Source organism: Gasterosteus aculeatus, chromosome 12, assembly GCF_964276395.1.
Source record: "Gasterosteus aculeatus chromosome 12, fGasAcu3.hap1.1, whole genome shotgun sequence".
NCBI classification, from domain to species: domain Eukaryota; kingdom Metazoa; phylum Chordata; class Actinopteri; order Perciformes; family Gasterosteidae; genus Gasterosteus; species Gasterosteus aculeatus.
In genome coordinates, this window is record NC_135700.1 from 24320473 (window position 1) to 24345783 (window position 25311).

Sequence of the window (25311 nt, forward strand, 5' to 3'; positions counted from 1 at the left end):
GAGATGGAGAGAGGGGAGGAGATAAAGGTGACCAGCTGAGATCATTTAATAACCATAAATCAGGAGCTACAGTAGGAAGTCTCCCATTCACGGTCACACGACACAGAATCATCGCGCCGCTGCGTCTGGAGAGAAGCAGGCGGACGTCGCCACCTAGTGGCTGCATGCGCACATTACATCACTTCACTGCAGCAGAATCCATGTGATGAAGATGAAGAACAGCACGCGGGGACGGGAGATCAATATGACGGGCAACATATTGATCGCCTCGAGGCGGTTCTTAGCCTCTTAAAATGCTAATATGTTTTATTACACTGTGTCTTAAATAAAGTAAACTTGATGATGAAAGATCAGCTGTGGATGTTGGTGCTTTGAAACCTCTGACTCATTATATATTATATATAAATATATATATTACTCAAACACTTGAGTCCAGCAGGTCTTAAAAATAGAGAGTGAACATTGCTCAGTCAAGTCAACCGTTTTCTCATAAATAGATTTATTGTTTTGTCAGTCAATCACGCCTTCTATGTACATCATCATCATCACCACCACGTTCCAGCAGACTCAGACAGAGTGGATCCATCGGGGAGCCGCAGAGCGGCGTCCCAAAGTTTATTTTCTGGCTCATCGATCGTCGTCGTCCTCTTGTGACAGTTGAGCAGAAATATACAGATTTGCATATTTACACACACACACACACACACACACACACACACACACACACACACACACACACACACACACACACACACACACACACACACACACACACACAGTAGTGCTTCTGATTATTTACACATGTGGAGATGCATAGTTTGAACCAATCAGAACATCTGGATTTGGCTTCCTGCAGCTTCTCAGGCAACTTTTCATCCTCTGCGAGAAGCTCTGCGCTCCGATGAAAAGAAACAAAATAAAAGGGACAAAGCATAATCTGCACCTCGACTCATCATCTACATTAACCGTGTGTGTGACACCTGTGATGTCCCAGCATGCCTTGCAGTGCCCCCCCCCCCCCCCCCACGTGGGGGCTACAGGGCTCCAGTGAGGCACAAGAGCACCAGCAGGTGCAGCGCCAGCAGGTAGCCCAGGAAGAAGTACCGAGAGCGGGCGCGGCTCGTCAGCAGCCGCGAGAAGTAGAGGCTCCGCCCCCGGATCCAGCGCCGGAGCGCCGCCGCGCCGCCTTTCACCTGGAGACACGACACGCAGGACACCCACTCAGGACTGGGTTCACTCAGACACTAACCAGCGGCAGGAGTCAGCGCGGACCTGTCGCGTGATGAGCGGCTGGCTGGGGTCCAGGCTGCCGGCGTCCCACTCGTCCTCCGCCTCCATCTCGATGCTGAAGTCTCTGCAGGCAGAGCGGTGGGGTCAGAGGTTAACTACAGGCGACTGAAACCACTACAAGGGTGCTTATTGCTTACTGCTAGTAATGTGTGTGTGTGTGTGTGTGTGTGAGAAGCAGTGACCTCTTGGCTCCGCCCTCAGCCAGGCGCAGAGCCTCCTCAGCCGCCTCCCTCCTCGCTCTCTCCTCGGTCAGACTCTGCTCCAGCAGCCTGATACACCGTGGGGGGGGGGACAGGGAGACGGGGGGGGGGGGGGGGGACGGAGGGGGGGAGAATGTGTTTTTAACGTTGCAATAAAGCCAGCGCACATCAAACACTGAGCGCCGCCCACTTCGGTCCCCTCACCTCTCTCGGAGCTGACCGGCCATCGCGGAGTCGTCGCTCCTCTCCTGGGGGGCTCCGGGAGCGACCTCTGCAGACAGCGCCCCCTGCTGGTGGAGACGGTTACGGGGTTATACAGGTTTGTTCTGGGGGGAGGGGGGGTCTACAAGCAGCAAAGAGGTACACCTTCAGGTCCCCCACCTGAGACTGGACCTGGTTCTCCAGCCAGCGGCAGCGGTCCTGGGCGTCCCTCAGGCTCTCAGAGAAGTCTCTCATCTGAGCTGCAGCAGCACCTTTCTCCTGCGCCGCCTGCTGCAGCTGGAGGGTGGGGGGGGGGGGGGGTAGATTCTGCATAACTAGGCAATAGTCCTGGCTGCGATGCGTTTGAGGGGCGTGGGAGAGCTCGGCGGCTCCGTACCTTCAGGTCGAGCTGCTGGACGCACTGGTCTCGCTGCTGGATCTCGTACAGGCAGCGCTGCAGGTCTCCGTGGAGACGCGTCCTCTCGGCCTCCAGGAGCCTCAGCGCCTCGCCGGCTCCGCTGCGAGCGGCCTGCTGGGGGAACAAACGCGTAGATCTGACCACTTCTAGATGTCATTATATAGACGCAGGAGTGATGGTTGGGATTAAAACTCACCTCGTCTGTCCTCTGCGTCTCAGATCTAAAGAGAGAAACAATAGATTAGCATCATGAGAACACGGATTAAACGTTTAACTCTTTGGACGGACACATGGAGACCCGGGCGCCTCGCTACCACGAGGGGGGGCATCAAACTGTGCTACCTCACGTCGGTGGATCCCCGCTGGTGGCCGCTCATCTCTCTGTTGGGTGGAACTCTGGGACTTTGCTGCAGTTCGTCCATCTTCTGCGTGGGTTCCTGCAACAGCATCGAGGGGTCAGTCACAAGGATCCAACCAACGGGCATCGAACTGAACATCACAGACGCCACAAAGAAACACGGCACCATGCAAGTCAAGGCGATGATGCAATGGAGCAAACCGGCATGCTTCTTCCTGCCCAGCGAAACGCTGCAGAGAGGAAGTGACGGCGAACAGCCAAACCGGAGGACTTCACTTACCGGCCCGTCCCCCTCGCGCCTGGACCCGGCCGCCCGTTTGGCCCCGGCCAGCTCCTCCACCAGCCGCTCGCGCTCGCTTTGGAGGCTGGCCATGGAGCCGGAGAAGGCCGACAGCTGCTTGCTGAAGGCCTCGTTGTCCATGGACGCCCCCTTCAGGGCCCGCTCCTTCTCCACCAGCTCCTCGGAGAGCCGGTCCAGCAGCCCGCTCAGCTCCGACGAGGCGCCTCCGCTCTCCAAGGCCGCCGCCTTCCGAGCCAGGACGTCCCTCTCCGCGGCCAACGCGGCCCGGTCGGCGGTGGCGTCCCGCAGGCGGCGCTCCGCCGTGCGCGCGGCCGCCCGGGCCTCCCGGAGCTCCTCGTCGTAGCCGCTCCTCAGGACCTTGAAGTCCTGGATGAGCTGGTCCCGGTCGCTCTGCAGGGCGGCCATGGCCCCGCTCATGGACTCGTGCTGAGCCCGGGCGTCCCACAACCGCCGCTCCGTCTCCTGCAGCTCTTTGGCGAGCTCGGCCGCCCTGAGGTCCGCCGTGTCCCGCTCAGTCCTCATGAGCTCCGCTTGGCGCTCCGAGGCGTCCAGCTCGCGGTTGTACTTGTCCTCAGCCTCGGACAGCCTTTTGTCCGTCTCGCTCTCCAGCCGCTGCATTTTGTCCCTCAACTCCTCAGTTTGGACTTTCTGAGAAAGGAGCTTCTGCCGGAGGTCGTTGCACTCGGCCGCCTTGGCTGTGACGGCTTCCTGCAGGTCAGCGATGACTTTGCCTTCTTCGGTCGCGCCTCTTTCCTGTTTCAGGGTCAACAGGTCGGCGTCCAGACGCACAACCTGAGCTTTGAGTTCCGACGCCTCCGCCCTTAAAACATTATGCGCCTCTTCTTCCTTCAATAGTTCTCCCCGAGACTCCGTGTGCTGCTGCTCGGCTGCAGCTTTTTGGTTTTCCAGGTCTCTGATGACCTCCGTCTGCTTCTTCAGCAGCACCTTCAGCTGGTTGTCCTTCAGGAACAAGACCTGGTTCAGATCCTCTCGGTACCGGACCAGTTGAGCCCGGAGCATGGCGTTCTCCGAGTTGAGATCATCCATCTGATGCAGCAGCTTCCGTATTTCGTGCTTGAGGCCTTTGGCGGCGCCTCCTTCGCCGTCGGCCGAGCCGTCCTTGCCCTTTAACCCCAACTGGCTCTTAGCTTCGAGCATCCTGTATTCGGACGTCAGTCGCTCCCGTTCGCTCTGCAGGGACACCATGGAGTTCTTGAAGGACTCCATCTTGGCAGCCGCCTGGTCCTTCTCCTGGATGGACGTGTTCACTTTGCCTTGCAGGCTCTTCACCTTCGCTTCAAGGCCTCTCAGCTCTTTGTCGGCCTTCTCTCTCTGGTAGCGCGAAGAGGCTAGCCGGTCCTCGTACACGGCTAGCTGGGCGCGGTGGTTAGCCTGCAGCTGTTCCAGGTATCCGGACATCTGTCCGTCTCTGCAGGACAGCAGGGACGAGATCTCTGCGTCCTTGCTGTGGAGGAGCGTCTTCAGCTGGAGGGAAATCCCCTCCTGCTTCTCAAAGTCAGCTTGGACCTTGTCCCTCAGGGCCTGCGAGAGGAACAGCCGGGCCTCCGAGTCGGCGTTGCTCTTCTCCACCTGCTGCAGGTTCAGCTGCGTCCAGGAAATCACGTCCTCCTTGTCGGCGAGCTGGCGATTCAGCTCGTTCCTGTCGCGTTCCATCCTTCGGGCGTGCGCGCCGAGCTCCTTCACCTGCACGCCCAGGAGCTCCACGGCCTCGGAGAGCTCGGCGTTGCTCGCGCCCAGGACAAACAGCTGCCTCTGCTGCGCCGCCGCGGCCACCGAGGACTCGCCGAGGTTCCTCTCCAGCCTGGACTTGGTCACTCGGAGCTCACTCACCTCTTTGTCCTTCACTCTCATGTCCTCCAGGAAGCGCTTGATGACAAAGCCCTGCTCCAGGAGCTGGCTGTCCTTCTCGTGGAGCGTCTTCTGGTACAAATGAGTCCAGCGCTTGGAGGCATCTGCGCCTAGAGGAGAGGCGCACACGGCCGACAGCTTAGCCTCGCTGGTCACCGCCGATCTCTTCAGGGTGTTTATCTGAAGGTCTTGAGCGTCTAAGTGCTGCCTCAGCTCTTCCACTTTCTGACTCTCCTTGTCCTTCAGGTCCTTCAGGTCTTCCACCTGCTGCTGTAGCATGAGCTGATTCTCCAAATAAGAATTGGATTGTTTCTCATCTCGGTTCGATGGTGATTCTGGGATTTGGTTATTCTCAGATGTCTTTGTTTCCTGTGAGATGTTCAGCGCCAGTTGGTCTCGTTCGGACTCAACGTTCTGGATCTTCTCCGTGGCCTCCTGGAGGAGGTCCTTGTGCCTCATCAGCTCAGCTTCCACCAGTTTACTTCCCTCCTCTAAAGCCAAGACTTGCTGGGAGCTTTTGCTCAGCTCGCTCTCCAGGTGCTCACAGGCGGAGCGCGAGCTCTTCACAGCGCTCTCCAGATCCAAAATGACTTCCTGGTATCTGATGCAGTTTTGCTGAAGGTGATTTATCTCCAGGTGCTTTTCTCTGAGCAGCTCTTGCAGTTCTTTCTTCACGTTCTTGGAGCCCTCGCTGCCTCTCTGAACCGTCTCGAGCTTTTTCTCAAACTCCCGGACCAGTTTGAGATGCTCCTCCTCTTTCTCCTGGCGAACGCGAGCGCTCGTCTCCTGGCTCGCCGCCAGCTGAGAGGACAGCTGCGAGTTCCGGGTTTGCAGAACGCAGACGGACTCGCGGAGTTCGTCGATCGTCTCAGAGCTTCTCAGGACCACAGTTTCCAGATGTTCGTTTTCATCTTTCACCTTCTTTGAAATCACTTGAATGTTTTCAAGCTCCTCCTGCAGAAGAGACTTGTCGTCCTCCAGGAGCCTCGTCCTCTCGTGGAGGCTGGTGCTCTCTCGGGTGAGTCGCTCGACGGCGTCTTGGAGCTCGTCCACGTCCCCGCCGGTCTTTCCCAGCTGCAGCTCGTGATCGCGCTGCATCTCCTCCAATCGCTCGCAAAGATTCTGCTTCTCCTTTTGCAACAGACGGTCGATTTCCAGCTGAGCTCCGAGTTCCGATTTGTGGGCCTCGATCTGAACCGTGAGGGAGCGATTCAGACCGAGTGCTTCATCCAGTTTGCGCTGCATGACGTTGGTGTACGTCTTTGATTCGGAGTGCTTCTCCTCCAAAGATCTGCTCGCCTCCTCCAGCTTCTCCGCCAGTCGGCCGTTCTCAGCCTGGAACTCGGTGAGCTTCTCTCCCAGTCTGCAGATCTCCGCCTCTTTATCCGTCAGCGAGCGCGTTGCCAGTTTGTGGTTTTCCTCGAGCTCAATCAGCCCTTCTCTAATTTTCAGGTTCTCGTCCTCCAGCTGCTCGATCTTCTGCCGCTTCTCTTTGGAGAACTTGTGCATCTTCTCTTTAATTCTCCCGTTGTCCTCCTCCGTCTCTCGAGCTCGCTTGTCCAGGATCTCCATCTGGGTCTCACATTGGTGGACCTTTTGGAGGGCTTCCTGCCGCAGAGACTCGCACTCCCGTTTCAGGTCGGCGTGCTTTGACTTCCACTTGGACAGCTCCTCCGTCTGAGAGTCCTTCAGAGACTCCAGCTGGCAGGAGAAGGCTTGCTTCTGCTGCGTGATGTTCTCGATGGTCAGCCAGAGCTGCTCCTTGTCCCTGGTCAGAGACGACAGCGAGCTCTGCAGCGCCGCGTTCTGCTCTTTTAACTGCAGCACCGACAGCTCGTGTCGGGTCGACAGCTTCTCCGCTTCTTCTTTGAGGGTTGCGTTTTCCCTCAGGAGCTCTTTCCTGGAGACTAAAGCTGCCTGGAGCTTCCTGGTCAGGAGACACACTTTGCTCTCCTGGTCTTTGGCCTTGGAGCCGCCGTCTGGAGACTTTTGAAGCTCAGCCTCCGTTCTCATGCTTTCAACCTCTTGAACCGGACGCTGCGACGGCAGTTTGAGTGCAGGACTCGCTTCTTCCTTCTCTGAGAGCGGCGGCCGAGAAGCCTCGTCCCGTGACCTCCTGGAGGAACCGGCTTCCTGTTTGTGTGTTTGCTGCTCGCCACGCAGCGCTGTGACCTCATCCCGGAGCTCAGCCATCGACCTGGAAGCGTTTTCATTCTCTTGCTTTAACAAATCCAACTTTCTTTGTGTTTCAGAACAAAGCAGTTGTGCTTTTTCAAGCTCCTCAGTCGCAGCACTTTGCGTTTCTGGTTTCTGTGACGCTAAAGCCTCAAGCTCCACTTTCATCTGGGCACTTTTCTCCAGAAGAGCCTTGTTCTGCTCCATCAGGAGTTGATATTTGTCCTCATTCGTGTGCACTTGTTGCCGAGAGACGCTCAGCTGGTTCCTTAAGTCCTCCTTCTCCTGCTGGCTCTTTAGCTCAGCGGCTTGAAATGCTTCCCGATATCTCTCAACTTGTTGCGCTCTCTCTTTTGCGTCTGCGTGAGCTTTCTCAAAGTCCTTCTCTACCGTCTCAAGTTTGGATTTCAGTGCATCTGCTCTTCGCTCCGCGGCTACCAGAGCCTGGTTTCCACTCGCCGCCTCACGAGACGAGCTCTCCAATTTGGATTTAACATCTTCAAGCTCCGTGTGCAGGTGAGCCACAGAGTGGCACTGGCTCTCCTTCTCCGCCAGACACATCTTCACATCCTGCAGAGTTTCATCCCTCTCCTGGACAAGCTGCCTCAAAGTGGCCAGTTCGTCCAGGTGGGACAACGATCTGTGGCGGAGTTCCTCCAGCTCCACGACCTTCTCGCCCAAGTCCAGCTGGAGGGCGTTGAGCTCGTTGGTCTGCTGGCAGCGCTGCTGCAGCAGAGCCTTGTAGTCGTCCTTCAGCTCGCCCAGCTCTTGAGTCAACTTCTTTTCGTTCTCCTGAGCCTTCTTCAGCGTCTCTTTGCGTGCCAGCAGAGCGGCCTGGGCCTTCTTCTGAACCTTCGCCTTCTCCAGCTTCATCTGCGCCAGCTCCTTTTCCAAATGGACGGCAGAAGCCGTGGAGGAAGATTGCTCCTCCGAGTCCTTTTGAAGCTGCTCTGACTTCAGCTCCCAGCCGGTCCGGTCTCGCTGGTACGCCTCCTCCGCTCTGGACTGCAGCTGACGTTCCTCGGTCAGCTTCCGCAGAGCCTCCGATAGACGCTCTTCCCGGTCGCCCAGCGCAGCTTGCAGCGTGTGCTTCTCTGACTGCCATTGCGCCACCAGTCTCGTGCTTTCTGCCGTGAGGTCGAGAATCTGCGTTTCCCTCTCGAGGAGCTTCTTTTCAAGGAGAGAAATGTTCTCCTGATACGTCTCTGCCTGTGAAAGTGAACGCTCGCTGTTATCGCTTTGCTTTTCATATTGCTCAATTCTCTTCAACAGATCCTTCCTCGCCAGCAGAGCGGCTTGGAGCTTCTTCTTGGTTGCGTCTTTCTCTTTCGACACTTTGGCCAGTTCACTCTTCAGATCGTCGTTTTTGTTGATCAGCTCGAGCTTCTCACAGTTCTCGGCCTCAATTTCTCCCCGAGGGCCACACAGAGGTTCCTCTAACGGCCGGGAAGCCTCTCCGAACCGCTTCCTGGAGGCTCGGAGTTCTTCTTCTGCACTTTCCAATTGTGCCGTCAGACACCTCATTTCCTCCCCGAGCCTCATCCTCTCACTGGAGGCGGCGTGGATGAGCTGGCCGACGGACGCGTCTCTCTCCCTCAGCTGCTGGCTCAGTCCGGCGAGCAGCTCCTTCTGCTGAGCGATCTGAACGCTCAGACAGCCGATCTGCTCGTCTTTTGCTCGTGACTCGCGGCGCAAAGAAGCGTGTTTGACAGCAGCTTCTTTCGCCTCGGCGTCGAGTCGAGTCTGCAGCTCTTCCGCCTTCTCTTTCAGAAGAGCAACTTGTTGAATCCTCTCGTCCTCGCGTCTCTCGCCTCCACCGAGCGCGCTCTGGCTTTTCTGCAGCCTGCAGTTGGTTTCCTCCAGCTGGTCTCTCAAAGCCTCCACCTCGGCCCGATGGCTTTCTTGCAACTGTTGAATCATGTCCTGTAGGGAAGCAGCCGACCTCTCACACGCTTTGTCACCGCCGGATTTTCTCCCTACAAGTTTGTGCAGCTCTTGTTCTGCGGCGCTCAGAGCCCGTTGCAGGTGACTGTTGTCTTCGTCCTTCTCCCGGACGGACCGTAGAACCTTCTCAAGCTGAGTCCTGGACGCCGACGCCTCAGACTCCTTGGCGCTCAGCTGATCGGAGCCCTGCCTGATCGAGGCGGAGGCCTCTGCCAGCTTCTGCTGCAAGCGGTCCAACTCTCCCTTCAAAGCACAGACTTTCACATCTTTAGACTTCATTTCATTCTCAACACTTCTCAATTGCTCTGCAAGCAGGAGTTTATCCTGCTTCTCTCTATCCAGAACTAACAGCCACTCGCTCTCAGAATCCTGCAGAACCTGCTCTATCTTTTCAATGTTTTCTTTTAATAGAGAAACCTCTTGGTCTCCAGCACTAACCTTAGCTTGGAGGTTCTCCTTCTCGGACATCGTTTGCTCCATTATTTGGCTCAGGCTGCTCGACTTCTGCTCCACCTGGACCTGCAGCTCCCGCTGCACTCGCTGAAACCTCCTTTCCAGCTCCTCCCTCTCGGCCAGATGTTTCCTAACCTCCTCCTGCAGACGCGTCTTCTCATTGCCGGCGGCCTTGAGGCGCCTCTGGTGCTCCTGCTTCTCCTCGGTCAGTCGCTCGTTCTGCCGTTCCAGCTCCTGCATCTCGGAGAGCAGCCGGGACGCGTGCTTGGCCTGCGCGGCGTACTGGCTGTTGATGGCGTGGAGAGCCATTTCCCTCTGCTCCAGGTTCTCCGTCAGCGCGTTCATCTGCGCCACGACTTGCAGGTGCTGCGATTTGAGTGCCTCCGTCTCCGCGGTCAGCAGCGCCACGCTGGCTTGATGAGAAGCCAGAGCTTCGTCCTTTTGCTTGGACAGGCTGGAGTTCAGCTCCTGGGCTTCGTTTCTCAGCGTCTCTATGGTTGCGGTTGCCGTCTGCCGCTCGGCGCCGGCGTCGTCCAGTAGCCTCCGGAGGCCGGACAGCTCCTCGGCGGTCTGGGACAGCTGCTTCCTCGCCGCCTGCAGCTCCTCCCAGTCGGCAGCGGATTTCTCTTGAAGGCGGTTGAAGGCACTTTGCGTTTCCCCTGCAGACGTTCTGAGCTGTTCACACTCTGCAGACAGGAGCCGAATCTGACTCTGAAGGTGGGGCACCAGCTCCGCGCTCTCCCTGAACCGGGTCTCGAGGAGCGCCGCCTCATCTGCTCGTCTCCGAACATCCCCGAGAGCTGCCTCCTTCTCCTGCACGGCCCGTCTGAGGCTCTCCGCCTCAGACGCGTGAGCGCGGAGGCTGCTGGCGAGCGACTCTTCCAGGCGGGAGGCGAGTTCTTTCAGGCCCTCACACTCGGCCTCCTTGGCTCGCAGATGCTCGCCGGCAGCTGAAGAACGACTCTGGTGCTCAAGACTCAGCTGTTCTTTTTCCTCCAAAGAGTTCCTAAGAAGACAAGACTCCGAAGAAAGGCGGTCAACTCGTCCCCGGAGTTCCCCGGTAGAATCTTCCAGCTCCGAAAGCTTTGCGGTCAAAGCGGCGATGTCGTGCGCCTTCTGTTCCAGCTGCCGCTCCTGCTCGCCGATCCTCCCGCTGAGGCGCCGGATCAGCGCCTCGTGTTGCTGCAGGGACTCGTCTCTCGCTTGCACCGTCGAACAGAGCCTCTGCTTCTCCGCGCTCGCACCTTGGAGTTTGTCTTCGCCCTCAGAGACGGCCGCGTGGAGGCGTTCGGCCTCTCGGCGCGCGGCGGCGATCTCCGTCGCCGCTTCCTGGAGTGCGGATTTCAAACCTGCGTTCTGCTCACTCAGCGCGCGGAGGTCTTGGTTGAAGTGGACCCTCTCTGCTCCGCTCCGCTCCTCGCTCTGCGCCAGACGCCTGTTTTCCGCGTCCAGCTGCTGCACGGCCGCCTTCAGGCCGCTGGTCTCGGCCTCGGCCTCGGCGGCGCTGTGGTTCATGGCGGCGAGCTGCTCGCTGAGCGAGAACACCGACTCGTTGCGTCTGCTCAGCTCCTCTTTCTGCTTTTCAAACTCGTCCAGCAGGTCTCTGAAGGTCTGCTCCTTCTGCTCTTCACTCTGAAGGGCCTTCAGCTGCTGGGCTTCCTGCTGCTGGAGCGTGGACACGGTGTCCTGAAGGCCCAGCAGCTCGTCCTGCTTCTCGTCCAGCGACCGGCTGAGTCGAGCGACTTGCTCCCGTTGACCCTGGAGCTGCTCCTCGCTCTGCCGCAGCGCTTCAGAAAGAGAAGCACATTCCCTCGTTTTCTCCAGCAAACTTGCAGAGTTTGACTGTTGCACGTTTTTCAACTCGTTCCCCGCCGAGGCGAGCGCCTCCTTGTCCTTCAACAGGCCCATAATAACCTTCTGATCCTCTGAGCTTTGTTCTCGCAGTAAACTCAGTTCAGAGAGCGACGCTCGCAGCGCCTCGTTGCTCTGCGTCAGGCCGCTGACCTTCAGGCTCAGGCCGGCGTTCTGCTCCGACGTGGCCCTGAGCTGCCCATCGAGGTCGGCGCGCGCCCGGCTCTGCAGGGCCAGCTCCCTCTCGCTGGACTCGCACGCGGCGCGGAGCTGGCGGTTTTGCTCCGTCAGCGCCTGGACGCGGTCGTCTAAGCCGGCGTGCTCCAGTTCCGCTTCGGCCTCCCGCCTCTTCCCGTCTTCCTGCAGCAGGCGGATTTGCTCGCTCAGAGACTTCACGGCGTTGTTGGCGTCGTCCAGCTCCTCCTTGCGTTTCTGGCCGTTGCGCGTCGCGCTGCTCAGCGCCTCCTCTCGCTCCGTCAGCAGCCGGCGGAGCTGTGAGCGCTCCTCGCTCAGCGACGCGGCTTCGGCTTCCAGTGTGATCGCCGCGTTCTTGAGGAGAGCGAGCTCACTCTGCAGCGTCTCCTTCTCCTGCAGTTCCGTCTGCCGCGCCTCCGCCTGTGATCGGTGATGGTGCTGGAGCTGCTCCACCTCGGCTGACAAGCTCCGGACGCGCTGCTCCAGGTTCCTGCATTCGGCGCTTTTGGCCAGCAGAGTCTCTGCGCTCTGCTCGAGAGCCCGGTTCAGCTCGTGAGCTCGAAGGGTCAGGCGCTCGTTGTCGCCTCGCAGCCCTTCGATCGCGGCGGCGCTCTGCGAAAGCTGCGTCCCCAGCGAGTCCCTCTCCAGTGTGACTCCTCCCACGGTCTCGGCGCTCGCCGCTACTTGCAGTTCCAGCCTGGCTTTCTCCTCGGCGAGGCCGTGCACTTGCTCCACGAGACCGCGGTGGAGTTCAAGAGCGGCGGCGTTCTTCTCTGTGAGCTGATCCACGCTCTGCTTGTGCTGCTCCAGCTCCTCCGTCAGCCCCTGCAGCTTCTCTTGGAGCTGCTTCTTCTCCGTCTTCATGCTTTTCAGCAGATTCTTGAGTTTGGAGATGCTTTCAGATTTGTTTAGAAGTTCGCTGCTCAGCTTCTCGTTCTCTTTCAGGCGGTCGTTGAGCTTCTGCCGGTCGTCCTCGGCCTGCTCATCGGTGGTCTTTAGCCGGCCTTCCAGTGTCTCGATGGTTTCCCGTTTCTCTTGAAGCTCTCTCCTGCCGTGCTCCTCACTCTGCGTTTGTTCCTCCAACCGTTTGGACAAGGTCTGCATTTCCCTGCTGCAGTTCTCCACCTGTGCCAGGAGGCCGTTCTTCTCGTCCTTGAAGGTCTTCAGTTCTCTTTCATTGTCACGGAGTTGCTGCTGCAGCCGCTCGCTGCCGGTGCTCCGGTCCTTGAGCTGCAGGAGGAGTTCGTCGGACTCCTGCTGCTTCTGCGTGGCGGCGGTGAGCCGCTCCTGTAGTGCAGCGATGTGTGCTTCTCGTTCTGAGAGACGACTGCGATGGCTCTCGAGCTGCTGCTGGATCTCCCCCCGAAGGTCCAGGATAGCTCTCCGGTCCTCCTCATTTTGCCGCGTCAGACGTTCTGCCTCGGCCTCCTTGGACTCTCGCTCGTCTTTGGCCTTGAGCAGCTCCGCCTCGGCGTCCTTCACCTTCTCCACCAGCTGCGTGATCTTGCTGTCCAGCGCCTGCTGATCTGAGGTCTGCGACTCTCTGGTAACTGCGGCTTCCCGCTCCGCCTTACCCAGAGCGCTCTCAGCGCGGACCAGGCTCTCCTCCTTGAGCTTGACCTCCTGCTTCAGCGCCGTGACCTGCTCCGCGTACTCCGCCGTGCTCCCGGAGAGGGTCTGGATCTCCTCCTCCTTTTCCAGCAGCACGTCTTTGAGTTGGTCGATCTCCCGCTCGCAGCCCTGCAGGTCGTGAATGAGGTGAGCTCGTTCCTCCAAGTGGGCGGAGTTCAGTTTGTCCAGCTCCTCGTTGGTCTGATCCAGCTCCGTCTGTAAAGTGTCGATGGTGACTTCCTGCTTTTGTGTCTGACGATGAGAAGATGGGGGAATATTTATTATCACTGTCATCGTGTATTCATCATTCAGTCCCAGTGTAGATGTTAGAGCATCTTCTGTGGTCCTGCAACAAGTGACAAGTAAACCTTGATGTTCCAAGCAGAGCTCACCTTCTCCTTCAGCGCGCTCAGCTTCTGCGCGAGGTCGACCACCTCTGCTCTCAGCTCGGAGCACTGCTTCTCTGAGCTGCTGCGCTTACTGGAAGCGTCCAGGAGCTGCAGGGAGAAAAACAAACAAACACAGAAGCGTCAGAGGGAGGCTGCAGGACACCAAGTAGCAACGGAGAGACGGCGCCCAAGCTCTCACAGCGCGCTCGGCCTGGAGCAGCTTGTCGGACGCCTCTCTGCACTCGGCCTCTTTCTCGCCCAAAGACTCCCGGAGGCCGCTGATGAGCTCCAGCTTCTCGGACGTCTTGGCCAACGCGTTGTCCTTCTCGATGAGCGAGCTCTCCAGGCTCTCCTGCGTGCTGCTCAGCCTGAGGAACACACACACACATTCAACTCAGGCCTCCGTCCGGCTGGGAAAAGGCAGAGGCCTGGGAGTGGAATCTGTTTGTGGGGCGACTTTTGTTGTTTGGCAGTTTATCAAATGTCGCCACTTCCTAGTTTTCATTCACAAATTGTCATCGGCAGATGTGCAAAAGTGATCTTCTCAACCGGCGTTGTGACTGGATTATTGTAACCGTGATGGCATGTTGTGGTAGAACACACACGTCGGGGTCAAAGGTCAGAGGACTCACCCTTTGAGCTGTTCGTTGAGGCTGGCCACCAGCAGCTGGTGGTTCTCTGCGTCTCGGCTCTGCTGACTGCGGAGGCCGGTCAGCTGACTCTGAAGTCTCTCCGACTCGTTCTGATGGATCGATGTGCAAAGATTAAAGAGAGAGATTCTCCCCACAGACGTGGATGACAAACAAGCGCATATTGATCCAATCACATGCTTCTTGGATCCACTTAGGGGTAAATAATGATCTGTGTGTATATCCAATTTGAGAGTGAAAAAGGAACAGTATTAATACTAAGTTCCTCCCCACAGCAGAAGGAGAACCAGAGCAAACCAATGATATTTGAATCTTTACCTTCTGAAGCTTTATCTCTGCTCTCTCCAAAGACACCAGACTCATAAAAGCAGTCATTTACTTTCTGCTGGAGTCAGCAAAGTGTCACAATAACACAAACAAACCAACCCGGAGTAGAAAAGAAACTCCTGAGATCTGTGAAGTAAAATGACTCATTTTGGGATTGAAGTCCGCTGTGTGTGACGATCACATGGGAGCACGACGTCAGAATTTTAAGTGTCCAAAGTACGTCCACATTAGGTTTCCCAGAGCGCGCGGGGACGTAGCAGCAGGGACGTAGCGCGCGGGGACGTAGCGCGCGGGGACGTAGCACACAATACCTGTAAGGCCTCAATGCGCGCCTGCAGCTGCAGCCGGTCCTCCAGATCTTGGCAGCGCTCCTCCAGGCTCAGGATCTGCTCCTGCAGCTGGTTCCTCTCCAGCTCCAGCTCCTCCACCACGGAGCGCAGGCCATCTGCAGGGGGGGAGGCGGGGGGGGGAGTCACTGTCAAATTCTGTCATCAATCATTCAGGCACTGAGAAGTTACCATGAAGGGAACTCATCACTTCCTGCACAGAGGTTTCAGAATAAAAGCTGCTCAGAGGGTCTGACTGTCGCTTTGCAGTAGAAGTAGGAGGGAAACAGATCTAAAGGTCAAAGTGAGGCAGCACAGGGGTGGAATGTGCTGGAAGCATCCGCATGAAATCAGACGTCTCCATGCGTTTTTACACAAAGCGACAGCCCCGCTGCCTCCAGAGGTGCTGGACCAGGAGAGCCAGCGGGAAGCAGCAACACGGTCGCTCTTCAGGAGAAACATGCACGACTCACATTTACATTCAAACCACGAGTCCAATTCTAACCCACTTTAGTTTGAGTTACGTGGAGCTTCTGCAGTACTTTTTGGTCGTGTGACAGGAAGCAATTGAAAGAGAAAAAGATGAGAAGCAATGAAAAAGAAAAGAAGGACGAGCTCAGCGTGTAAACAACGAAATGAACTTACCCTGCAACTCACACAACACTGATCCCACAGACACGAGGCGGCTGCACCAGCATGCAGCACGTCCGTCACCCGCCGTCCCACCGCCACCGTATCATTAACCCCGCCCCCGCCGTAAGGATGACACGGCGCTTACGGTCACAACACCAGTTAGATGGAGATGCACCAACTGACAGGCAACCAAATAAGGCGTTATGGTGCGTATATGCGTGACGTGCGGATGAACGTGTGCATGCCGGCCAGCCGTCCAGCGGGTCTCACACCTGTGTCAGGGGCACTGAACTCGGGCCACCAACCTCCCATGTTCTCTCCCTCCATCGGGGTCGTGCTCTCCGAGGGGCCCCGGGGGTCCTGGAACGAGGCCTGTCCGTCAAACTCAAAGTCGTCCTGTAAGGGGGGAAGGGGGGGTGGGGTAAGCACCGTCAAACAAAGGCCTGAACCCCCTTCTGGTCCAGATCCACAACGGTACTGATCTTCTCCGCTCTCAAAGACAAACATCTTTTGTGAGAAGATTATGGTCCATAAACGTCTACATCTCATTTAGCGTCTGAATAACAAATCCGCTGCAGGGCCGATTGTTTCATGGAGAATCCGGAGCTCTGTGACGGCGACGCAGAGAAGAAGCTCATTCTTTTTTGGAAATGTTCGGGTCAATGTGAGGACGTACCTGCAGGCTCCGCTGGGCCGGGGGGGGCGGCGCCTTGGCCCGGGGGGCGTGGCCGAGCCCCCGAGCTTGAGTCAGCTCCTCCTCCAACTCCCGCTGCCGGGTGGCCAGTGCTGGATCGGAGCAGCCAGGAAAGAACCAGTCATCCTCAATCAGTTTTGTGCCACAGGGAGGGGGGGGGGGGGTGAATTCATGACGATGGATGGATGAGGGGGGGCAGGATGGAACTGTGTCAAGACAGACTGAGGACAAGGACAGAGAGACAGGTAGAAGAGGACTGAGAGGACGAGGACAGAGAGACAGACTAAAGTGGACTGAGCAGACGTGGACAGAGAGAGACGAGGACAGAGAGAGACAGACTAAAGTGGACTGAGCAGACGTGGACAGAGAGAGACGAGGACAGAGAGAGACAGACTAAAGTGGACTGAGCGGACGAGGACAGAGAGAGAGAGGCAGAAGTGGACTGAGAGGACGAGGACAGAGAGACAGGCAGAAGTGGACTGAGAGGACGAGGACAGAGAGACAGGCAGAAGTGGACTGAGAGGACGAGGACAGAGAGACAGGCAGAAGTGGACTGAGAGGACGAGGACAGAGAGGCAGACTGAAGTGGACTGAGAGGACGAGGACAGAGAGACAGACTGAAGTGGACTGAGAGGACGAGGACAGAGAAGTGGACTGAGAGGACGAGGACAGAGAAGTGGACTGAGAGGACGAGGACAGAGACAGACAGACTACAGTGGACTGAGAGGACGAGGACAGAGAGGCAGACTGAAGTGGACTGAGAGGACGAGGACAGAGACAGACAGACTAAAGTGGACTGAGAGGACGAGGACAGAGAGAGACAGGCAGAAGTGGACTGAGAGGACGAGGACAGAGAGAGACAGGCAGAAGTGGACTGAGAGGACGAGGACAGAGAGAGACAGGCAGAAGTGGACTGAGAGGACGAGGACAGAGAGAAGTGGACTGAGAGGACGAGGACAGAGAGAAGTGGACTGAGAGGACGAGGACAGAGAGAAGTGGACTGAGAGGACGGGGACAGAGAGACAGGCAGAAGTGGACTGAGAGGACGGGGACAGAGAAACAGGCAGACTGAAGTGGACTGAGAGGACGAGGACAGAGAGGCAGACTGAAGTGGACTGAGAGGACGAGGACAGAGAGACAGGCAGAAGTGGACTGAGAGGACGAGGACAGAGAGAGACAGGCAGAAGTGGACTGAGAGGACGAGGTCAGAGAGACAGGCAGACTGAAGTGGACTGAGAGGACGAGGACAGAGAGACAGGCAGACTGAGAGGACGAGGACAGAGAGAAGTGGACTGAGAGGACGAGGACAGAGAGAAGTGGACTGAGAGGACGAGGACAGAGAGACAGGCAGAAGTGGACTGAGAGGACGAGGACAGAGAGAGACAGGCAGAAGTGGACTGAGAGGACGAGGACAGAGAGACAGGCAGACTGAAGTGGACTGAGAGGACGAGGACAGAGAGAAGTGGACTGAGAGGACGAGGACAGAGAGAAGTGGACTGAGAGGACGAGGACAGAGAGAAGTGGACTGAGAGGACGAGGACAGAGAGAAGTGGACTGAGAGGACGGGGACAGAGAGACAGGCAGAAGTGGACTGAGAGGACGGGGACAGAGAAACAGGCAGACTGAAGTGGACTGAGAGGACGAGGACAGACAGAAGTGGACTGAGAGGACGAGGACAGAGACAGCATGTTGGTTGTAACGAGCTGTGCAGATGGATGTTTGCATAGCAGAGGATAACAGTGACTTAACACGGGGGGACAAGTGCTGCGGGAGGACGTTGCTGTCCTCATAAGTCGGGGGCTTAAATACTAAAACGCTTAACAAGACGTGTTCCCATCTGTTTTGTGACAACAGGCAGATGTGCTTGTGAGGAGGTGCAGGGGGGCAGAAAACAAAGGGTGGGAGAAGCAGGAGTCATGAGATGGAGCAGAGAGGTCACCAGAGATTATTAAGGGTCGTCACTCGCGCTCCTTTAGGCGGATTTCGGTGAAACAGCAGCAGATGAAAGGAGGTCAGCAGAGCGATAAAGAGCCGCCTTCAACCCCCCATGTGACTCCATGTGACGACAGGAAGGGGAATTATTTTATATTTAGTTAAGACGAGAAAAAGTAAAAGAATTGAACTTTGTTTCCCTCGGAACCAGTCGTACCTTAAGTTAATGCTTTGGGTCTAGATTGAATAAAGGACACCTGAAGGTCAGAAGAAGACAAATCCTGGATGTCCAGCAGCTCCTGAAGGCAGCAGCAGGCCAGTTAGTGCATAAGCGTCCCTTGGCAGTGGCAAATTGAAGCGCTCGCCATCCTGATATTTTCTCACCACTGAACAGGAAGTGACCATATTTGGGGAACCGTAAACGTCTCTGGTACAAACCCAAAAGCGTGTAGCCCCGCCCCTAAAGCGTCCGCTGCTTCGTGGTCTGTTTGACTCTGAATGGACCATAATTGACTAAATGAACATCACGCTGTGTTTAAGAAGACTTTTCCTCATAGACGTCTATGGGAGCAGAGGAGTCGCCCCCTGCTGGTCACTACAGAGAAGTAGAGTCATTTCCTCATAGACGTCTATGGGAGCAGAGGAGTCGCCCCCTGCTGGTCACTACAGAGAAGTAGAGTCATTTCCTCATAGACGTCTATGGGAGCAGAGGAGTCGCCCCCTGCTGGTCACTACAGAGAAGTAGAGTCATTTCCTCATAGACGTCTATGGGACCAGCAGTCGCCCCCTGCTGGTCACTACAGAGAAGTAGAGTCATTTCCTCATAGACGTCTATGGGAGCAGAGGAGTCGCCCCCTGCTGGTCACTACAGAGAAGTAGAGTCATTTCCTCATAGACGTCTATGGGAGCAGAGGAGTCGCCCCCTGCTGGTCACTATCATTTCCCATAGACTTCCATGGGACTGGGAGCATCAGTGCTTCCCAGCAGAGAACCGTCGTATTGGACGCCAGGTTAATGATCAGTGGATTATTCCAGAAGGTTTTAGTGTGACATCAGAGATGAAAGGCAACAAGGAGAGAAGGAGGTGGAGATGAAAAACAACAGAGGAGGGAGGAGGGGGGAGACTAAATGAAGGACTGTACTGCCGGCAGCTCTCCCCGGCTTAAGAGGTAAAGTTTGGGGGGAGCAGCAGGCAGTACAGCCAGCGGTATTTTCTTTGTGTGTGGGAGGGGGGGGGGGGGGGGGGCCTGCATGCACAAAACTGATGGGAAACTGTTCTGTGTGGCTGCTCCCATCCCTGGATCAGGGGCAGGAGTTAGAGAGGGAGGGGCTGGGGGGGGGCGCAGAGGTCCGAGAGATGGGAGGCAGCTCGGGGGGGAAGCCAATGCTCCCCAATAACGAATGTGAGGACATGACGGGGAAAAAAAAAGGTAATGTTCAGTGAGACAACAGAGGACGGGTGATAAAGTAGAACTCATGGGTGAGGGGGGGTCACGAGTAAATACAAGGAGTAACAGGAAGGCATGTAGGAGAACGTCTGCGTGCACAACCCTCCCCGCTGAGCTCCCCCGGCCTCACCCTCTCTCTCCTCCTCCATGTGGCTGATGCGGAGGGCCATGGCCGCCTGCTCCTCCTTGGCCCGGTCCCTGGCGCCAACCGCCTCCACCACCATCTCCTGCCACTCCAGCACTTGGCTCTGGGCCTCGTCGGCGCTGCCGGACTCGCTGGCCTGTGAGGAGAAGAGGGGGGAGCAGAGGGTGAGTCCGGGGAGGGTGGTGTGGGAGGGAGGGAGGGGGGGGGGGGGTGGAGACCTGGGAGGCGGCCCGCTTGGTGAACTGCTCCAGGTCGGCTTGCAGTGTCCTCTGCTGCTCCTCGTACACCACCAGCTTGGCCTCCAGCATCTCTGGCAGGAGACATCACACACACACACACACACACACGCTTATGGCCTCGAAGCCGCCGATGACGCCGCAGATTCACCGGGTCGGATCTCTGGGTACCGTTCTTGGCTTTGAGCTCCTCGTACTGCTCCACCTTCCAGACGTTCTCCTCCCTCTCCTCCTCCAGTGCGGTGACACGACTCCGCAGCGCCGTCATGTCCGGGGGGGCTCCTCCAGCCTAAAGGGGACACAGTGAACAGGTTAAATAAGCATTATTCCCTCAACCACCAGGGGGCGCACAAACAGAATGGAGTGGAACTCAGATTAGTCAACGGCCTTCAGGGTTAACCACAAAAGGCCATAAACTATCTTCCACGATGACGGGGATTACGTCAGTTTCTGTCTCAACGATTCCCTTTGGATCAATTCAAAAGAACATTTTCTTTTTGACGTCATCCCTTCAGGCGCATAATAACTTGTCACCTGGCTTTTCCTTAGCTCCTCCTCCAGCTGTCTGATCCGGGTTTTAGACCACGCCTTCATTTTCAGGAACTTGTCCTCTGCTCTTCTGGCTTCCTCCGTCTTTTGCTTTGCTCGAGCTGCAAATGAATTGTATGAATTGTCTTTAAAATACAACAGGGATCCTGTTTTTATCAAAGCAGGTCATTAGATTTCATAGAATGGGTGTAAAGTTTGATAAAAACAAAAACAACTCTGAGAAGTTCACTAAATATCTTGCGTTAAAACAGAAGCATCTTCTTAGAGAGTAGAGTAGACTAGAAGGGTTTCCTTTTCGGACTCATGAGGACAAACGCTGAGACGTCCCCTCGGTCAAACTAAAGAACCACCGACCCTCCAGCTCCTCCGTCCCGTGGGCGGCGCCCGGCTCCGCCTCCCGCCTCCTGGACTCCTCCGGCTGCGCCTGGAGATCCCGCTGCGTCTGGTCCACCAGCGCCCGGTGCTGCTCCGTCATGCGCTGCACCTCCGCCTGCTGCTTCTCCATCAGGTCGCGGAGCTGCGCTCGCATCACGTGCTTCTCCGCCTCCATCCGGGAGGCCAGACTCTCCCGCTCCACCTGCAGCCGACGAAGCCGCTCCACCAGCTCCTGAGGGTGGAGGGGGAGTAACGTGACGATGACGTCTCTAATGTCTATTTAGTATTCAAGTGAAATGAGCGCGTCGCGCGTCCGGCTGGCACCGGGTACCTGTATCTGCTGGTCCCGGCCGTCCACCTCTCCCTGGAGAACATCAATGACCTGCGTTTTACCCAGAAGCACCTCCTCCTTCTCATGGAGCTTCTGCTTCAGCGCCTTCAAAAGCTGAGGAGGAGAAAAAGGCGTGTTTAGAATGACACAAACGGCACGGAGCAACTAGAAGCAGCTCATGGATTTAGACGCGAGTGACGTCACCACCTGCTCCAGGTCCGCGCTGGCGTCGGACTTCGCCGCCAGCTTGAAGAGCTCCTGCTCGTGCATCCGGCTGATCTCCGTCAGCTGATTGTCCTTCTGAATTAGGATGTCTTTGAATGTCTGGATCTAAAAAAGGCCGACAAACACAGGGTGCATCATGGGAATGAAGGGGACGACTCCACACACAGTGGAGGCCGAGGGGGGAAACACTGACATCAGCTTCATCTTACGTTCTGCTTGTACATGGTCTCCTTCTGGAGGTACTGCTCCTTCTCGGAGGCCACCAGCTCCTTGAGGCTCTCCGCCTGCTCCTGCAGCAAACTGTAGCGCTCCTCTGCCTCCCCCACCTTCCTGGTGAGGCTCTGCACCAGCAGCTGCAGCTCCTGCATCGCTGCGCCGTCCTCCGCCTCCTGAGGGGGTGGAGCACACTTCGACGGTGAGAGAGAGCAAACAGCTGAGGGGCAAACATGAATGAATCTAGCCGATGAGCTGCAGGCGGTTTGAGGGATCGAGCTCACGACGACGATTTCTTCACTAAGAAAATATGACGTTTCTAAGATTTTAACCACAGAGATTAAAAGAGATGATGCCACCTTTGCTGGGTTCGTCCTCTTGCCTTTAATCTCTGGGAGTTTATCGTATTCTCAGTTATTTCTACGCTGCGACCCTCGATGTGTGAAAACGCTGGCAGTGAGACCTTCGGCTGTGGGGCCGGTGCAGCAGGCCGATCTCCCGCCAGCGCCGTCTGCAGGTGAACAATGTACGCCTCCTTTTCCGCCAGCTTCCTGTCCCTCTCCGTCAGCATGGCGTCCATTTCCTCGCCGCGCTGCCGCTGCGACTCCACCTCCTTCGCCTGGAAGAAACCCACGAGCAGCTTTCACGTCAGAGAAATGAAGAATAAGATTCCAACTCTGCAAACGTAGGCGGGAAGCATCAAGCTTTCAAAACGTGCCGCGAGAGAGAAGAAATCATCAAGAGACCAATTGTGTCCTTCGTCAAGACTCTGTTCATGTCCTCATGTTATAATCATTTCTAGGGTATTGTGTAGGTAGATATATATATATATCTATATGTCAGGTAGATGAGTTACAGTCTGATGGAGGGAAAGGAGAAGCCAGCAGGAGGCCCTCAGACACAGCGGGTGAGAAGGGAAGCAGGTTGAATAGATGTGGAAAGACAAGAGTCACGATGACGCTGAGGGTTGCAGAAGGTTTAGAACGAGACAGTGAAGAGACACCAGCTGTGGGACAAAGGTCTCATGTGTCTGCATGTAATAGGAGACAGAATCAACCAATTAGTCCAAACAGGTCACCTTGTGATCCAGCTCCTCTTGTCGTTGTGCGAGCTGCTGCTCGAGCTCCTCGACCTTTTTCTTCAACAGGACAATCTTTCCCCGACTGGCGTGCTCTCCCTCCGATGAGCCCTGCGGGGAACCAAGAGGCGATGAGCTAATAACGTACACCCCATGAGACCAAAGTCCTTGTGCGTCATTCATCATAACAGCTTCTTATGCCGGCGTTGTGTGTGACAAACACTGACTTTACAGGGAGCCCCTAGTGGTAGAAACGTGTATTGATCTGCATTAGAATCAGTGTTCAAACATAATTCATGCACTGCGTGTGGTAACCACACGTGTGTGTGTCTGTGTGTGTGTGTGTGCGCGCCTGTACCTTTTTTCCACGGGTCGGCGTGCCCTGACCCCCCTGCTGCTTCCTCAGCTCCTCCAGCTGAGAGGTCAGCGAGGTCACCTTGGCCTTGTTCTGCAGACGCAGCTTGGACAGTTTGGACTCGCACGCCTCCTTCTCCACCTGGGACGGGGCGCGTTTAACGCGAGGGACGTGTTTTAGGCACTTTTTCCTTTAACCGAAGGAACCATAAATAGAAGGCAGATATCTGCAGCTGCTCCGCTGCTTCATTCAGCTGCTTAATCTCAACAGCTGTGAGAAATGGTCATTTGGGGGGCGGAGTCTTTATTTAGCATCTTTGAGCTAAACTAGTTAGCTTTCAGGAGACGCCGGTTTCTCTAATGTCACCTATTGAGTCTCTAAGTGCTCATCTGCCGTCAGAGTCTCGAATCTCACATTCCGTCCGCATCATGAGGACGCAGACTTTGACCCTGGAGGTTAAATAGTTAACTAGTGACATTCCTCTACGACGGGGGGGGGGCGTTCATACGAGACCCCAAGTGGGTTCTTTAACTCAATGACCTCAGCAGTTGACTAACAGGATCAGAATAACTCATGTGACCAGCTGTGCCGGGATCAGTCGGGGACAAAATCCTTCTCAGATCCCAGCATGCACTACTTCACGTAACAACACGTAACAAGACTCATGTCAGTAATACAACGAGGTGACAGCAAAGAGCCACTGTGCTTAAACCAGGACACTGCAGGACATACTGGTGACGTCATCAAAAACGTCCCCGTCGATGGGACAAACGCGTCTTCACCTTAAGCTGCTCCTCTTGGGAGCCGAGTGCCGCGTCCTTCTCCCGGATCAACTCCTTCAGCTGAGCGACCAGCAGCTCCGTTTGGCCCAGCCGCTCCGCCATTTCCTCCACGGCCACCTCGCCGCCGCCGCCGCCTGCAGCGCCGCCCGGAGAGCCTGGACCCTGCTGGGGTGGGGGGGGGGGGGGGGGGGCAGTTTATGAAATGAACGGGACCGAGGTGAAAGACAACGGATGATTCAAAAGAGGAGAAGTGCTGCCCTCTTTCACCTCCTCGTGTTCCTGGCTAGAGGTGCAGTAGGGTAATAACAACAGGACGGGGGCACAGGGGGGTTTAGGCTGTAGTAACCCCCCCCAACAGGAAGCGTGAGCTGTGGTTGTCTCAGTCTAAGCCCTGCGCTCAGCAGTCTACCGAATTCCAGTCCATCTGGACACGAAACGCACCGCAAGGCTTTCCCTGGGTTTCCTTTGAGCAGCACGAGAACACCTTGACTCGTCCCGCTGGAAACGGGCGACGCGGCGGTAATGAATAAATAAATAATGAGGCGTACTTACCGCAGAGCCGGGCGCCCCCTCTTCCCCAGAAAGCCATTTGAGCATGATGAGAGTTCAGCCCTGAGGGACACACGGGACACGAGTCAGTCAGCGCGGCGGCTTTGCGTCCTCCGGTTCGTCTTCGTTGAGTAACCCGTCTCTGATTTAAGTCTCACCTCTGGCAGGCCAGCCTCTGCTACCACACATCTACATTACAATACTTTGTGTAACGTGTGTTATATGATGGTGTAAGCCGTGATGTAAAAGTTTAGTCTCGTCAATGGTCCAGCGGCAGGTCCCGCAGGGCCCGACACGGGCCGGTATGTGGGTCACGGGATCACGCGGAGACCGCTGGCTGCGGGACCGAGCAGGCCGCGATCACCTGGTAGAACCGGTCCACCCACGTGACGCGCCTCAGGTCGAACTGGTCTGGTTGCCCCGGGTGGTTGGCGGCCCCCCCCGCTGCGTGTAAACACGGAGGGGCGGCGCGTGGACCCGCGCAGCCGGTTTGTCCGCGTGTCCTCCGAGGGACACATTAAGGTGGACGGCAGAGTGGAGGGAAACGCACCGATGCTAACGCTAAACTGCCCCACTGGTCTCGGCTCCAGCTCGGCGGAGCGTCCAGGAGGCCCCGGCGGAGATACAGAGGACGACTGGGCTGGAGAAGCATAATGAGCTGATCGTGGAACCCGGAGGCTCGCTGACGGCGGCGCCGGCAGAAAGCGGAGGAGTCAGACGTTATTTAAGTTTCTAGCTAGCGTCGCCCAATGCTATGCTAACGGGGTTAGCCGTCCTGGCGGCTGGTTAGCAGCGCGGAAGGCTTCACACCAGTGCCGGAGGAGTCCTCGGGGGGGTTCGGCGGTGCGGGTCAGTTATTTAAAACCGGTACCGGTTCTACCGGAAGCTGATCCGGCCAGCTGACTTTGTCTGGCTACATGCTAACTCAGCTAGCCGCGAGCTGCATCTTGGCAGCCCACCTGATGCATTTAGCTCGTGCCCGTTAAACGTTACTTTTCAGGTGCTTACCGGATTCACGGCGTCATACGGAGTCCACCCGAAGCCTCACAGCGTCAACACAATCCCAGAAAAACACATTTCTTGTCGCCACTTTGCCAACAGAAAGGCGCTGGTCACGTTTGTCAACAGATAGAAGGAGGGGTGCGCTGCGCATGCGCAGTGACGTCATGGTGACAGTTCCCGGAAGGGATCTGGTGCTTCTCCATCAC

At 56.6% G+C, this 25311-nt stretch overlaps 1 protein-coding gene across 12 annotated transcripts; it reads right to left on the minus strand.

Moving 5' to 3' along the window:
• Positions 1–482: 482 nt before the first annotated feature.
• LOC120808853 (uncharacterized) lies at positions 483–25269 on the minus strand. 12 transcript variants are annotated; one of them, XM_078086051.1, is made up of 30 exons: positions 25112–25258; positions 24107–24166; positions 23555–23719; positions 22776–22913; positions 22418–22528; positions 21722–21958; positions 21336–21515; positions 21109–21231; positions 20902–21015; positions 20550–20802; positions 20181–20296; positions 19818–19935; positions 19629–19720; positions 19396–19546; positions 15868–15977; positions 15464–15587; positions 14544–14677; positions 13888–13997; positions 13455–13623; positions 13259–13363; positions 9195–13118; positions 2748–8999; positions 2452–2546; positions 2306–2330; positions 2089–2223; positions 1872–1988; positions 1695–1780; positions 1473–1559; positions 1273–1354; positions 483–1193 (listed from the first exon to the last, which is right to left on the minus strand). In XM_078086051.1, the coding sequence occupies exons 2-30, from the start codon at positions 24149–24151 to the stop codon at positions 1035–1037; spliced, it is 13557 nt and encodes a 4518-aa protein (XP_077942177.1). In that variant the 5' UTR covers positions 24152–24166; positions 25112–25258; the 3' UTR covers positions 483–1034. The 12 variants fall into 12 exon arrangements, with proteins under 12 accessions (XP_077942177.1, XP_077942176.1, XP_077942174.1 ...); XM_078086050.1 differs by having other exon boundaries at positions 2748–13118; positions 15497–15587; positions 21803–21958; positions 23555–23716; positions 25112–25269; XM_078086048.1 differs by having other exon boundaries at positions 2748–13118; positions 21803–21958; positions 23555–23716; positions 25112–25269.
• Between the last annotated feature and the right edge of the window lie 42 nt (positions 25270–25311).